Raw genomic sequence first — 14216 nt, forward strand, 5'->3', positions numbered from 1 at the left:
GCACATTGAGGCTCGGGCCGGTTAGGGCCGGAAATGTGACCTGGACTATCGAGTCTGACCCCGGGTCCGCGTACACGGTTGATCGACCATAGCGGCCGAACGCGTACAGTATCGAATTTTCCGCGCTCGGCTGCGGCAGAGGCCTCTTATTTGCAAGGATGCCACACCTCCTGAATAATATTCGTGTTGGTCAGACGAAACCATGCGTGACCGGTCGCCTGGTGCTGGATTCCTGAATAACCTACATTGTATTTGTACTACGCGTGTCTATTAAGAGTAGCTGCGACTGGAAAAGCAATCGCATCGTTCATGGAATTACTGAACGTGGTGTTGCCGAAGACTACCGAATGTCCGTGCTGGAACGTTCAGATGGGCGTACGGCATGAAATTTGACAGCAAGAGCTGATCGTCCGTCGTCGGCGGCTCACCACCAGGGCGACATGACACGAGAGCCAACGTCTCGCAGGATGTTCGTGGAAAAACAATAGACATGAGAAATTGCCGTTCTTACTCGAAGTGCTTTCTGCCAATGACATCCTTTGGAGAATGACGCACAAGCATTTCAGCCACCGCCGATTCCGACTTTCTAAGGCCCGAGCCCTGCGAGCACCGTCACAGTTCCTCACCTCAGCCTCCCTCAAAACAAAATCCTGCCAAGACTAGGCGGAAGCGGGGGGTAGACCGCGGTGCCCTAAAATCTCCCGCTCCTCTTGCTTCCTGTGATTCCAGAAACGAGCAGGCTTTCTTTGAGCGTCGTTCGTTGTCCCCAGGTCGTCCAGTCGCCATGAGTATTCGGATAAATGCGACGGTCCAAGAGGCCCGAACAGCTGCAAACCACAGCCAGGAACAATGGGACCGATTCTACGTAGGTATACTCTTGTCGCAAGGGTATGCTTGGCTAACGGACTAGTTCATAACCAAAGACGAGGCCAGGCAGCTTGCAGAGGCGCACCCTGACTGGAAAAGATGGATCCTCATCCCCGCGAACGAGAAAGAACAAATGCTGGAGAGGATCAACGCCCGCCTGAGTGCTGAAGGTATCCCACCTGTCGAGATGATTATCCTGAAGTGGCGGGTGTCACAGTTACTCCGAGACATCCAGCGGAAATACGGTATGTGCATTTGTGCCCAACACTGGTGACTCGAGGTAGCGGTCGGCTATGATGACGCCCTATACAAGTACATTAGCTGATTCAAATGACTTTGCAGAAGCCGGCAGCATGCTACAAGGGATGCCAGGCACGAGCTCAGGGTCAGGATCGGGGTCACCAATACAAGTCCAGACAGCCCAATCGCCTCCAGACAGCAGCATTCAATCGTCGAGCCCACAACGAACGGAGTATTCACCAAGCGAAACTCGCCCATACGATCCAATACGGGATGTGTAAATCCCAAGCCCCCGGGAGGAGATTTGTCTTTCACAGCGCGCGTTCAAAGTCGAGAACAGGAACACCCGACGAATATTTGGTATTCGAGCCTGATACCCCAGACCGCAAAGCGCGACATGGATAACGGGAAAAGAGCGAGCTAGCGAAACCACCTCACGAGGAGACGGAGCGCCATAGGATCCAGCAAGCTGTCTTTGTGCGATCGTTGTGGGGCGCTTCGAGGAGACGCATCGGCAAGAGATATTGCGTCGAGAAAGCAGACTATGCAATCGCAGCGTCCCATGCGGCCACACCGAGCGGGCTCGACTCGGGGTTGTGTATAGTACTCTGGTACGTAGCCGAGGCAGTGCTGAGGGTGTCGTGCGCTGCCCAATCCGGTATTTGCCTACTTCCAATATCTCTTGCTTGCTTTTCTATGTACCTGCAGCTTTCCACACGTCTCAATCCCCCGATGCCGGCTACTCATTGTTGATTGGCACGCAGCGTGCATCTGGCCTTGGCGTAGTGGCTTTTCCGTCCTCGTGCATTGTGCATACAGCCCAATCTCGAAAGAGTCGGAAACGATGAACGGTTCTAGACCACGCATGGTATTTTCTCCGGTTTCTTTTGGCGTTTCTATTTCGACGCTGCCCTTTCGCATGTCTCAATCTAGGAACAATGCATTCTAGTATTGGAGGTTATCAAATTTGGTCTCCTGTTGTTCCAACGAGGTACACCCATTCGCTGCTAACGATGGAAGAAAGAATCTCTTGCGCATGTCGTGTGGGCCAGCGTCGCAGGGTGAGGGTCGCTAAGCGTCGAGTCGTGGAGCGAGTGGGCAGAGCGGTCTTGTATGACGCAGCTGAGGGCAGCTCATCGGTGTGTCCTTCCGAGGTCGGCTAGGCTCATCGATCTTTAGATGCTCCTACTGTCTCATGAGCTGCTCACCCCGATCGTCAGATGGATGTGGTTCATCTACGTGACAGTCCTGACCATCGCTAGAAGCGTGAGTAACGGAGAATCATGGCCTGCAGAGTTGGTCGGGCATCTCTGGATTTCGGAGCTTGTGAGCCCGGAGAGGCTACCGGTGTGGAGGTTCAATGCTTGCCTGCTGGCCGAGGAGCGTGTGCGGGAGCGTGGTGACATCAGAGAGGAGTCGCACGTCTGTGTGGCAACCGCGCCATCGTGTTGGGGGATACTAAAAGATATGGCATCCTAGATGATGACGCCGAGCCGGATGACAACTTGATGAAGAGGGTGAAAGGTCGTGAGGTCTGGAGACAGAACATGTCCGACGTGACTGCCTCCAAAGTATGGTACCCTAGCAACTAGTACTTGCCTCATCCATGTCAAAGGGCAGCCACACCCACTTCTCATCTTCAAACTCTTGTACACCACGGCCTCCTGTACCCTCTCCATGCTCCCTGTGTCCAAGATCCGACTGCGACACGCGGAATGCATCCCACTATCACGCGTCTCACACGGAGTGAACTAGGGGGCACAGTCGCCACTACCCGCATCGCAACACCGCGTCTCTCGACCTCCTGCACCTCAACGCCTGGAATGATAGCTGCAGTGCCTCTCAGATCCGTCGAAAACTGGATTTAGCAAGGTCAAGAGGCTTTACCAGAAATTTCTCAACCGAGGCGAGCCTTCTGCGGATGATGCTAGACGTCGCGCACCCAAGACAGTACCAACGACGGATCCGGGCTTCACTGCAGCTTAGTACAGAATATCCATTGTACTAAATAGTTTTGTTCTCGTGCAGGAAACTCCGTTGTTCGCCCAAGAGTCGTTCACTCTGGTGAGCAGCCAAGACCCACAATGGAAGGAGCACTAGCCGCCGTTTGACAGCTGCTTCTTCCCGTAGCCTGGTTCAACACCGGCCCTACTTTCCCGTCAGAGTTCAAGCTGCATCGTGCAGGCTGACGGTCTTATCGCGAGCTGCCTGCTGGGACCTTCCATGGAAATCTTGTCAGTGCACTGCGGCCGTCGAGACGGGATTGCTGGGTACTGGCGACTGTGCCTCTTGCCTGAGCATCCCCCCCAACATCAGCGGTAAGTGGAACTCACAAACGCATCGTATATTGACTCCAGTGTCCGTGTCGTGACACAACAGTAGTACAGCGGAGTGACACGAGAAATCCTGTCCCTCCGACCTGCACCTTCATCGTAGCAACGAAGCGGACAGCTCTGTGACCCCTCACTGCAGCGGACCTACGTCCGTCACCGAATACAGCTCACTGCATACGTGTACCCACCGTACCCACCTCGAACGCGCCGTGCCTATATTGAAGGCTCCACCCGTACCTCACTACGATCACACGAATATGCTCGGTAGCTCGGTCCCGACGGCCACATACACTCTCGGCTGGAATAGGGCAGTACTGTTGAGCCGCCTGGGCTTAGCACCTGCCGTTAGGCTGGGTTGGATAGCTAGCAGGCGCAGCTTGATGTACTATGGCGGAGCCTCATGCAGGCTAGATGCTGTGTCTTCCAGCGCATGTAGTGATACAGCCACGTCGTAGTACAAGGGGCATGGTCTGTCCAAGGATAGAAGTCTTGAGTTGTCTGCTGTAGTGACTGCGATTCGTGTCTCGCCATGGCAGCCCTCTCAGTCTTCAGTTAGAGGATCGGCGCCGTTAGATCGGACTATCGCTTGAGCTCCTCGCTCTGCCATGCCCAAATGAAGCTATGTAGCGGCAAGAATGCATCACGCCACACATACAATACTGAGAGCCTTGGCTACCAGCTGCGCCGGGGTTCGCTGTCACTGCTACATACATCGAAGACACGCATCGTGCTGAAGGTGCTGAGAGTATCATGGCTCATATGCGTGTTGATATGGAAGCGAGGCAGCACCGGACTCCCAAGTACCCATAATAAGGGGGTCGCGACTGGTGTGTGATTGCCAGGCACCATGGCGCCAGACAATACAGTTGCAAAGATACTGTAGTGATCATAGACTTGCATGTGTATAATGTTTCTCATAACACAATCTAGTAATGGATAGTATTTGACACAAAAATATCTCTGACTCCTGGAACTCCCTACTCCCTGAACGTGTATAGGTCATGTTGGTTTCCACTAGCTTCCATCTCATGTACGATCAAGCTGTCTCAAGCTTGTTCTTTGTTTGTAGCAAACACACTGCCTCATATAGGCAGTGTTCCGTCCCACATGGGATGAGTCAATCTATTCGTCACAGGTTCCATCAGGTCACGACATTGTCTCTTACATTGGTGAACGCGACCACGTCACACAGCAACATCACATCATTTGGAGTCAAGTCATGAAGTACGAGAAGAGTTTAGACAATCCCTCTTCGTTCGATTTTCGGACTCCGGTCGGCCTATGTCGTTTCAGAGGTAGCAAGACATCACTCTAACTACATCAGTCGACGCTCCAAATCCCTCAAATCGAGACGTTGCCCAATTGTAGGTGGACATAGTGTCCTGGTATCATTGATATCATAACCACAGCCAAGCGTAGATGTCGAGAGATCACAACGTATCTCCTTCCTGTGCTACGAAAGCTTCCATGTCATAATTCATACTCCCTATTCCCCGTTTTTTGTCTTTTTGCATTCGTGCTGGACCGAATCCGACCAACTACCCTTGCATACCAAAGCCAGGCTCAATACCAGCCTGCTTCAATGCCTTTGCTTTCCGCGAATCCACTTCTTTCTTGTCTGCTTTTTGAGCCGCTGCCAACGCGCGGACTTGATCCTCTTCGGCGAACATTGCGCCTTTGGGGTGCTCTTCTCGGTCGAGGTCGACGGTCGCGCATATGGTGACGTTCTCGCCTCGTACAGTCATTACGCCAGGGAGCTTGACGTCGTGTATTAGCCAGCGGGGAACCGAGGGGTCGGAGGAGGGCGATGCGTCGGGGTTACGGGCTGCTATTCGCTCATAGCATTCTGTGAGGACGAGGTTGGCTGGGGAGTGTTAGCTGGGGAGTCGATGACGCGGGGAGGGTTGGTGGTGGACGCACCGAACTGGTCGTAAGAGCGTAATATGCCAATGTACTCTTTCTCGTCACGGAGTAGTACGTCGACCTTTTCTGAATTGTGTCAACGTCATGTGCTCTCAGACTGCGGGCCAGGTGTTTCCATACTGTCCACCATATCTAATAGCATTGCCGATGTCAGGAAGGCTTGCGGTGGGAGGTCGACAGGTAGGACCGGGGGCGGCGCCTGCCCTCGTGCACCACCGAGCATGTTCGCATGTTGTGGTGGTGGAGTGGCACTGTATACGCCTTCGTAACCTGGGGCGGTATTAGCACTGTGCCCTTGTGCGTGTCGGCCGGGGTGGTGGCTTACCATTAGACGGCGAGGGCCCGCGTGGAATCTCGGAGCCTGGGGGTTGCAGCTGTCCAGGTGCTTGCATGGAGCGCTGGAGCATGGCATTGAAGTCCGGGCCCATGTTTGGGGCACCTCCAGCGGCCGCGGGGCCTCGTGGTGGGCGTTGGTTGTAGGCCATTGTCGGGGGTTGCGCAGTGAGGCGGGCGAGAGTAGTAACGTTGGTTTAGCGGTTGCGAGGGGGCGATGGATATGGAGCTATCATGGCGAGGCGGCGCATATAGATTTCTACCTTCACTCGCGTGTTTACGTCGTTGACGCTGCCCGAAATCGCCAACCACTCACGTATGCCAAGCCCCGCTAGTCATGAACTTTGGATGGGAAAGACGTCCTGCATCCACCCTCACATCTTTCGCTCCTTTTCATACCTCGGTATACGACATACGAAGATTCCCTTCTCAATCTCGGGGTTGTCGGAAAGGACCATACCCATCCGTTGACTCCAGTAGAGGAGCTTCTGTGCAACCCTCAACATCCAGATCAATGTATTCTTGAGCAATCATCGCTTTCTGTCAATCGCTTAATGAACATTTGAATTCAATCTATTGGAGCTCACACACTCTCGCTTTTATACTCGGTACGCGCCGTGCGGCGGAAAGCTAGACAACACAAGCGGACGAATCGGAGCTGAGCTACGCCGCAGGAGAGCTTCATCAAGGGCGACCCCGAGTCTTGCATTTGCGCTTTCTTTCCTGAGTTCTATCGTGGGATTGCTCTTTTTAGCCATACGCAGTCAACTCCTAACATCCTTTTATGCCACAGTACCCTTCATTCCAACCCATCGGTAGACTATTTCCCTTCGTTTCGTCTACGATGGCTGCCATAGTTCGAGTCTTCAAAAGCAAATGGATCACACCGCCGAAAGAGGTCCATGAAGATTATACTGGAAGGAACATAATTGTGACAGGTGCAACTTCGGGTATCGGAGTAGAGGCCGTCTTCAAGTTTGCCAAATTGGGTGCCGCCAAAGTCATCATCGCCGCACGCGATATGAAGAAAGGCGAATCCACGAAATCAGCTCTAGAGGCTCGGCTCGGACGCCATGATCAGTTGGAGGTCTGGGAACTGGACATGATGTCTTACGACAGCGTAGAAGCTTTTGCCAACCGCGCAAACGAGCTTGACCGTCTCGACATAGCTGTGTTGAACGCTGGTGCTTGGCGAGTCAAGTTCATTCAGTCCAGATATGGTTGGGAAGAAGACATCCAGGTTAACACACTGTCTACAACACTCTTGGCCATCTTACTTCTACCGAAATTGAAGCAATCTCAAGAACACACCGGTAAAATTCCGGTTCTTGAGTTTGTCAACTCTGGTCTACATCAGCGTGCCGTTGTCCCGCCAGAAGTCCGGCAGAAGGCCAGCGTACTCGACTACTATAACAGAGAAGAAAACCACAAGGAGGGTAACCAGTACAAATTCTCTAAGGTTCTTCTTATGTACGCTACGAAGAAGCTTGCAGAAGAGATATCTTCAGGCGATGTGATCATTACCAGCATCTGTCCTGGTTGGGTCAATACCGACTTGGGACGCGATCGCTTCTTTCCTGGCGTGCACTTATTGGCGTTCTTCTTCATCTTCTTGTTCATGAGATCTGCGGCTTCTGCGGCGAACACGGTGTTGAGTGGGACCACCCAGGGGGAGAGTGTACATGGCAGATTTTGGAAAGATGACAGCATTCAGCCAACTCCACCGAGCCTGGCAGGACCTGAGATGAAGGAGTTAAGTGCAAGGATCTGGGATGAGGTTATTGATGCACTGGAGAAGGATGTGCCACATATTAGCAAGGCGGTTGATGCGGCATTGTCGAAGAGTTGAATAGTTGCAAATCCAGAATCTAGAATGAAAGATGACAAGCTTATCGAGAAACTTGATTCGTAGCTGTTCACAAGAACGGTGAATCGCAAAAGACGGTGCCGTGTTGCCAGACCTAGCTGGCATGTGGCTGACTAGAGGCGCAGCACCTCCACACATGACGTACCGGCGGCCGAATTGGAGCATCATAGTGCCTAGAACATGCATCTGGTGCCTCGAAGCCTACGCATTCCCTCCTCCAGCAAAGTAAGACAGCTGCAGCCCGCTGAGTCGGCTGAATGCCCAAATCGCCCTTCCGCCGCAAGCCCGCCGCCCACGGTCCCTCGTCCCTCCTCCGCTTCCTGTTCCCCCGGACTCGAGCACGCGCGCGCCTTCACCTCTCCAAGTTCCGCCACGACACGCTCCACTCCCTCAAGGACAGTGCCAAGTCCCGCATCTACAACTACATTGTCTACCGCCAGGCTGCCAAGGCGCAAGGGAAGCAGGGTATTGTCCAGCGCCTACGAGGCTACACGTGGAGGTTGAGTGGCCGCAGCTATCTCGAAGATGCTGCGAGGCTGCGACGACAGCAGATAGCCACGCGTCCGGGAACTACACCTTCCGGTAACAGAGCAATGACGTACCAAGAGAGCTACGAGGCGCGAGAGCCTGGGACGCGGAGACGGAAGCTGGCGGGCTATCTCAAGGCCGCGAACGAACTCCGGCAGACATACACACAGCAATATGCCTCCAACTGGAGTAGCAAGGAGGCACAATATGACTACGAGGACGACACACCAGGCGGATTCCCAGATGCCGCCGTCGTGAGAAGCGGGCGGGAGGAAATGATACTCTTTCCCAGCTACGCTCGGCGACACATAAAGCGGAAGCCAGAGGCACAGCCAGGGACTATCCAAGAAACGGAAGGCCAGGGGCGTGACGTTCGAGACTCGGCCGGTGCCGGTGATGCCGAGTTCTGGAAGCAGCAGTGGAACAATTACGAGGACGACAACGCAGTCGTCGACGTCGATGTTCGTGGCTGGATATACTCGCCACACAGGGGGCAGATGTCACGGAAGCAGAGGCTGTTCATTGGCCTCGCACGGCAGCTTGTTGGAGTACAGGCGCCTGCTACACCCAACAGTTCGTCTGCAGACAGTAGCCGCGACACGAGTCCACAACGGCATGGCTTCCGCGAACGAGCCCACCTGCGCGACGCCCAGCAGGACGAAGCCATCGCAGCTAAAGAGGCTGAGGAGATTCTACGGAAGGGAGAGAGAGAGGCAAGAGCAGCAGCACGCGGTGCTTACAGCGAAAGGCCAGCCAAGGACATGGATGACACGCAGCTATACCGAACAGAGAGTGGGAGCAGCACGCGCCCGAACAACGGCAGGACCCATCAGCTGGCCCACAGCACATCTAAAGATTCCATGAGAAGCGAAGCCAGTATTCAACCCTTGCAGAAGAGAGGATCATGGAACCAGCCTTCCGAGATGAGCCCATCAGAACTCGCTGAAGCCAACGCTCGGTTGATGGCTCGACTGCGACACTTCCTGGCGATACCCATGGCCAATACGCCCATCAGCGTCTTCTTCTATAATGAGAACATATCGAAACAGAGGACTGTATACACCGACGCCGCAGGCCATTTCAGTATGAGCGCGGCTTTGGACTTTGTGCCTACCCATGTTCGCATCTTAGCATCAGACAAGCTCTCGGCAACCGAGGAAGTAATTGTCACTGCATCGCAGGGTATCAGCATAATCAGTGACATTGACGACACGATAAAGCACTCCGCTATTGGCAGCGGCGCTCGTGAGATCTTCCGCAACGTCTTCATCCGCGACCTAGTCGATCTCACCATCGATGGTGTCAGAGAGTGGTACAATAGAATGGCGGAGCTGGGAGTCAAGTTCCACTATGTCTCCAACTCGCCCTGGCAGCTGTATCCTGTCATCTCAAAATACTTCGAATTAGCTGGACTGCCACCAGGTTCATTCCACCTGAAGCAGTACAGCGGTATGCTTCAGGGCATATTCGAGCCCGTGGCCGAGAGAAAGAAGGTTACTCTGGATAAGATCGCAAGAGATTTCCCAGAACGGAACTTTATCCTAATCGGAGATAGTGGTGAGGCTGATCTGGAGGTTTACACGGATTTTGTGCTTGAAAATCCTGGGCGAGTTGTCGCCGTCTTCATCCGCGATGTCACGACGACAGATAGCCCGGGCTTCTTCGATCCTTCCACCGGGTCCTCACCAGGCGACCGCTCTTCATCAACACCATCGACCCAACGTAACAACGGTGGCAGCTCGGCAGCTTCGACTAAAGCTCGACCGCCATCTGAAGAACATGACCCTGAACTGAAAGCCGCTATTGCAGCCTCATTACGTGACATGGATGCGGAGAACAACAAGCGCCCAAGTTTGTCTGATAGGAAGCCGTCCCCGCGCACCACATCACAACAAGTTTCCTCCAACAATCTGATCGACTTATCCTCCGACGATGAGGTAGACGATTCACCCGCGCTGAGAAAGTTCAATAGCGAAACCCAAGCGGACAACGAAAGGCATCGTTCATCAGTCGCATCGGACGCGAGTATGAAGTCTGCGCCACCGCCTCCCAAAAAGCCAGTTGCTTTAAGGAGCCCGTCGACTGAATCTTTCAATGTCCAATCCACTTCCAACCCACGACCGCAGCCACCCAAGCCCCGGAAAACCTCAGCGGCCGTCACTCAATCCAGTCCGCTCGCGCAGCAAGTCAGTGCTTCAAGAAGTGCAAACACATCAGCGCTCTCCAAACCTCCAGTGGGACCCAAGCCATCTATGAGCTACCAGAGTCAGGCATCAGAAGATCAACAGTCATATGCTGGTATGGCTCGCGATAAGCTATGGTCTGTCTACAGTAATCTGCCCGCGCTGCGTTCAACAGAGGAGCCTGGCTCCAATGCGTCCAGTCTGGATGTGACTGGTGTTCGCAAAGGCCCGCCTCCACCCCCGCCTCGACGCGGAAACCGCGATACAGCTGCAAGCGCAGCGTCATACGTAAGCTCCAAAGCATCGTCGGCGTGGCAGAACGCACCTTCTATACCCTACCACAGTCGCCCTCAGGCCATCTCTGCGCAAACATCTCAGCCATTCTCCACCGCAGCGCCCCGACAAGGCATCAATCGCACCAGCACCGGTAGTACCCTAGGTGGTGCTGCAGGCGAACAATACGGGACGAAGAAGGAGCAGCTTTGGCGGCAAAGATGGGCACATGCAGAACAGGTTCTATCAGAGCAGGGTGTAATACTGCGAGGATGGAGGGTAGGCAGCGACATCATGGGCGAGGCGGAAAGAATAGTCAAAGATGCAGATAAGAAGTTCAAGCGCGACGAGCAGCGAGGCAAGGCGGCAAACGGGAACAACGGCAAAGCGAGCGAACAGAAATGAATGCGGCGTCACCTTGGACAATTGTATGTGGCGTTGTTAGCGGGGGTTGTTGTTGTCACTACACACATGAACATAACGAACCGTATTATTATTATCCTATTCTCGCCCGCAACCCACCTCTCCCTCTAACCAAAACTCGCAAATTCCACAAACCCATCTCCCCCGTATTAAGCGTTGCGCCACACGAGTTTTAAACTTCCCAAGTTCATCTCCCGCCAAGGAATCGATAGTGTGCGTCCTCGCCCCTGGAAACGAGGGGTGTGGTACCACGGCATCTGCGCACGTGCATATTGTTGTTGTGAGATGGCTGGACTGCCATGTTCAGGAGTCGTGATGTCATGCCCTTGCTATTGCGTATCAAAACAAAAAGACGCTAAACCTGCCGGTACATAGTTGGCAACACGCGACCGCGACGCGCTTTTGACTTGGTTTCTTGTTATCCTTGCTGCTTTACTCTATACCAAATCCTAAACCGGGATTCATATTGCGAAAATGTATGTAGTCGTGCGGTTTCTCTTATTGCAATGGCGATTGCGCGCTGGCATTGGCGCATCGCGCGTACTTTACGATACGAACCGTTGCGCTTTTGCGGGTCGTAGCTGTTTTCTTTGGGGTGTGAAGTGACGATTCTGGTCGTGCCGCGTTGGCTGACAATGTTTGAATGTACGCTGACTGTGGTTGTGCACTTTATAGGCCGTCTAGCAAAGGAAAGCCAACGGATCCTAAGTTGAGGGAGAAGGTCAAGGAGGAGGTTAAAAACGAGACGAACAAGGACGGTGGTGGTAAGGGGCAATGGAGTGCTTGGAAGGTGAGTCGCGTGGCTTTCTTTCTTAATATCCAAACAGGATGCGATAGTGCGTATTGCTTCGTACATAGACTGACGCGACATACAGGCTAGCAAGCTCTCGAAAGAGTACGAAAAGAAGGGCGGCGGCTACGAAAACGAAGCCGGAAGCAAGAATGAGCCAAAGAAGGGCGCCCCGCAGCAAAAGTCCAAGGGCAAGAAGAAGGCTGAAGAGAAAGAAGAGAAGGAGGAGGAGACAAAGGAGGCGGCGGACGAAGAGCCTGCGAAAGAAGAAGACAAGGAGAACGAGAAGAAGGAGGATGCCGAAGAGGAGAAGGAAAACAACGACGTTGAGGAAGAGGAAGAAGACAAGGAGGCCCCTCCAAGCGCGCAGAAGCCTAAGGCCAACACTGGTGCAAAGAAGACTGGAGCTAAAGCTGGTGCTAAAGGTGCGGCAAAGTCTGGTGAGGCAAAGAAGGCAGCGGCTCCGAAGGCGAAAGCCAAGGAGAGGACGGAAGGAACCAGGAAGTCATCGAGGGTTGCCGGCGCTGGAAAGCGGAAGACGTATGATGAGGATGAGAATGACGGTGAGGAGGAGGAGAAGAAGCCAACCAAGGCTAAGGCGAAGAAGAGCAAGTCTTGATGATGCGACGCTCTGCGACGCTTCTTTGGATTACTGGTGCGTATCGTGACCGATTGTGCCCAGGTGTAGTCACAGGATCAATCAATCATGTCCGCAACCAATATGGATGGATCAGTGGGTATAACAGGTAGTTTAGTTATTTCCGAGATATTTACTAAACGCTTTCTCCATACGATCTCGTGCCTTCTACTACTAAGCTTACTCGCGCTTGCCTGACCGGAAACTGCAGGCCCGACGAGATAATCCGCACCGATGAGTCTAGTGTCGACCTCACCACACATTACGCCCCGGCCCCAGTGCCCAACGTGGCTGCAGATCGCCAAGATCTCACACCGATGATGTTGCTGACTGCGAGGTAATCGGACTCTCCGAGTAAGTCACGATGTTGACGGAGTCAACTTTACCGCCGGGCAAGCGCACCCCGATCCTGGAATACAATTTTTGAGTCAGCGCTCCTCCTGCATGCACTTTAGGTCTGTTGGTCTTACCAAAGCTCGAACCCAGCGGGATACAGAGTGCCTGCTTGCGCCGTCGTCAAGGGCGTGTAACAAATACAGTCTCGTTCCTGGAACCCGGCTTTCGAAACCACTGTGGCACCACAAGGCGTAGCGGATACTCCCTAGGTCGGATTAGCCAAACAGCTTTCTCCGTGGTTCAATTGCGCCTACCAGCGACGCATCGTCGAGATCTGCTAGCTGGGTGCAATAGCTCACGAGTCTTTCTGCATGGCCTCTTTTCACCAATAACATGGTGCCACTGCTACAGTACTGAGACGCATTCTGCCCTCCAGATACCTACTCTTCGCTGTCGGCAATCTCCGCCTGGATATTTCGATGACGCATACTCCAGTTTTGCTGGACGCGTGACTGCGTTATAGATCTTTACGGCTTCAGCACTTTGATCTCTTCCAAGGTCAGGAGGTCCAGCCGGTCAACGATGCCAGCGAGCACGTTTTTGGGTTGAAGTCGATGAGTATATGCTGAACCCGATTTGAGCTAAATACTGCACACTCCTACGATACCCCTCTGAGTCGGAATGGCCAACTTAAAAGACGCTCGCAATGCTTCGTAGACGTATTCAGACTCGTCTTCTTCAATGCTATCCTCTGCTACGAGTACTACGTATGCAGGATATCTTATAGCTTTCTCGTACTGAACGAAGTAGGAAGCTATAGTTTCTGATGGGAAATCTCGATAACAGAGGCGTTGGAATTGGAAAGAAGGTGATGAAAGAAACGCAGCAGCCGCAACAAGTGAGATTCGGCCCAGGTCATCTGAGGTGGCTAGCCGTACGCCTTCTACAGATGGAAAAAGCATGATTTCGCTCGCTTAGTAGTACTGCAACATGGACTTCGATTCGGAGACACATGTCGAAGTTCAATTGTGCGGGTCATTTAAAGCGATGCAATATCGCGACAAAGTACGCCTGCTCTCTGGAAAGAGAGAGACTGCCAACATTTCTTTGTTCGCAATAAGCATGCATTGCCATTACGCATAGTCGCGCATAAAGCAAGTTGAGACATTACACCCGGATTTGTATGTTGCTGTAGTATGGTACCGGCGATTGGGTGGGATAACATCCCGTTGTCGAAAAGGTAGGCCGCCCGTCTTACAAGCGGATTCCTTTCTGGAAGAACGTCGATACGACTTCTGGTGGCGAGCTTAGTCGATGTCACAACGAAGGAGACAAAACCGAGTGCAGCGACCATGAACAAAATCAAACGGCGGCCCAGATGCAGGAGTAAGATGAAGGTTGTGTGTCCGTCTGGTACGCGAGGCAGGTTCGCGGGGAGATGCAGCCCTAACGGAAGCTAAGACATGCATGGCACCGACACAAT

General features: G+C 53.3%; 7 protein-coding genes across 7 annotated transcripts; 4 read left to right on the forward strand and 3 right to left on the reverse strand.

Moving 5' to 3' along the window:
• The first annotated feature begins 638 nt into the window (after positions 1 to 638).
• On the forward strand, positions 639 to 1581 carry BKA58DRAFT_178374 (uncharacterized protein). Its single transcript, XM_046165331.1, has 3 exons — positions 639 to 865; positions 911 to 1112; positions 1210 to 1581. The coding sequence occupies exons 1-3, from the start codon at positions 785 to 787 to the stop codon at positions 1386 to 1388; spliced, it is 462 nt and encodes a 153-aa protein (XP_046025373.1). The 5' UTR covers positions 639 to 784; the 3' UTR covers positions 1389 to 1581.
• A 3079-nt stretch (positions 1582 to 4660) lies between these two features.
• BKA58DRAFT_385219 (uncharacterized protein) lies at positions 4661 to 5961 on the reverse strand. The gene is made up of 4 exons (XM_046170348.1): positions 5689 to 5961; positions 5484 to 5633; positions 5361 to 5429; positions 4661 to 5304 (listed from the first exon to the last, which is right to left on the reverse strand). The coding sequence occupies exons 1-4, from the start codon at positions 5846 to 5848 to the stop codon at positions 4979 to 4981; spliced, it is 705 nt and encodes a 234-aa protein (XP_046025374.1). The 5' UTR covers positions 5849 to 5961; the 3' UTR covers positions 4661 to 4978.
• Positions 5962 to 6540: 579 nt separating this feature from the next.
• Positions 6541 to 7545, forward strand: BKA58DRAFT_402043 (short-chain dehydrogenase/reductase family protein-like protein; the record flags this gene model as incomplete). The annotated part of the gene is made up of 1 exon (XM_046171700.1): positions 6541 to 7545. One exon carries the CDS (start codon positions 6541 to 6543, stop codon positions 7543 to 7545), a length of 1005 nt encoding a protein of 334 aa, XP_046025375.1.
• A 159-nt stretch (positions 7546 to 7704) lies between these two features.
• BKA58DRAFT_385221 (uncharacterized protein) lies at positions 7705 to 11082 on the forward strand. The gene has a single exon (XM_046170349.1). The coding sequence runs from the start codon at positions 7821 to 7823 to the stop codon at positions 10950 to 10952; it is 3132 nt and encodes a 1043-aa protein (XP_046025376.1). The 5' UTR covers positions 7705 to 7820; the 3' UTR covers positions 10953 to 11082.
• Position 11083: 1 nt separating this feature from the next.
• On the forward strand, positions 11084 to 12552 carry BKA58DRAFT_385222 (uncharacterized protein). The gene is made up of 3 exons (XM_046170350.1): positions 11084 to 11446; positions 11646 to 11760; positions 11846 to 12552. Coding segments are annotated over exons 1-3 (651 nt in total). The 5' UTR covers positions 11084 to 11444; the 3' UTR covers positions 12380 to 12552.
• Positions 12549 to 13128, reverse strand: BKA58DRAFT_421047 (uncharacterized protein; the record flags this gene model as incomplete). Its single annotated transcript, XM_046172762.1, has 3 exons — positions 12549 to 12806; positions 12868 to 12998; positions 13048 to 13128. 3 exons carry the CDS (start codon positions 13126 to 13128, stop codon positions 12707 to 12709), a joined length of 312 nt encoding a protein of 103 aa, XP_046025378.1. The 3' UTR covers positions 12549 to 12706.
• BKA58DRAFT_385224 (uncharacterized protein) lies at positions 13117 to 14073 on the reverse strand. The gene has a single exon (XM_046170351.1). It carries the CDS (start codon positions 13693 to 13695, stop codon positions 13375 to 13377), a length of 321 nt encoding a protein of 106 aa, XP_046025379.1. The 5' UTR covers positions 13696 to 14073; the 3' UTR covers positions 13117 to 13374.
• Positions 14074 to 14216: the final 143 nt, after the last annotated feature.

This window comes from Alternaria rosae, assembly GCF_020736505.1.
Source record: "Alternaria rosae strain MPI-PUGE-AT-0040 chromosome Unknown BKA58scaffold_5, whole genome shotgun sequence".
Lineage (NCBI taxonomy): Eukaryota > Fungi > Ascomycota > Dothideomycetes > Pleosporales > Pleosporaceae > Alternaria > Alternaria rosae.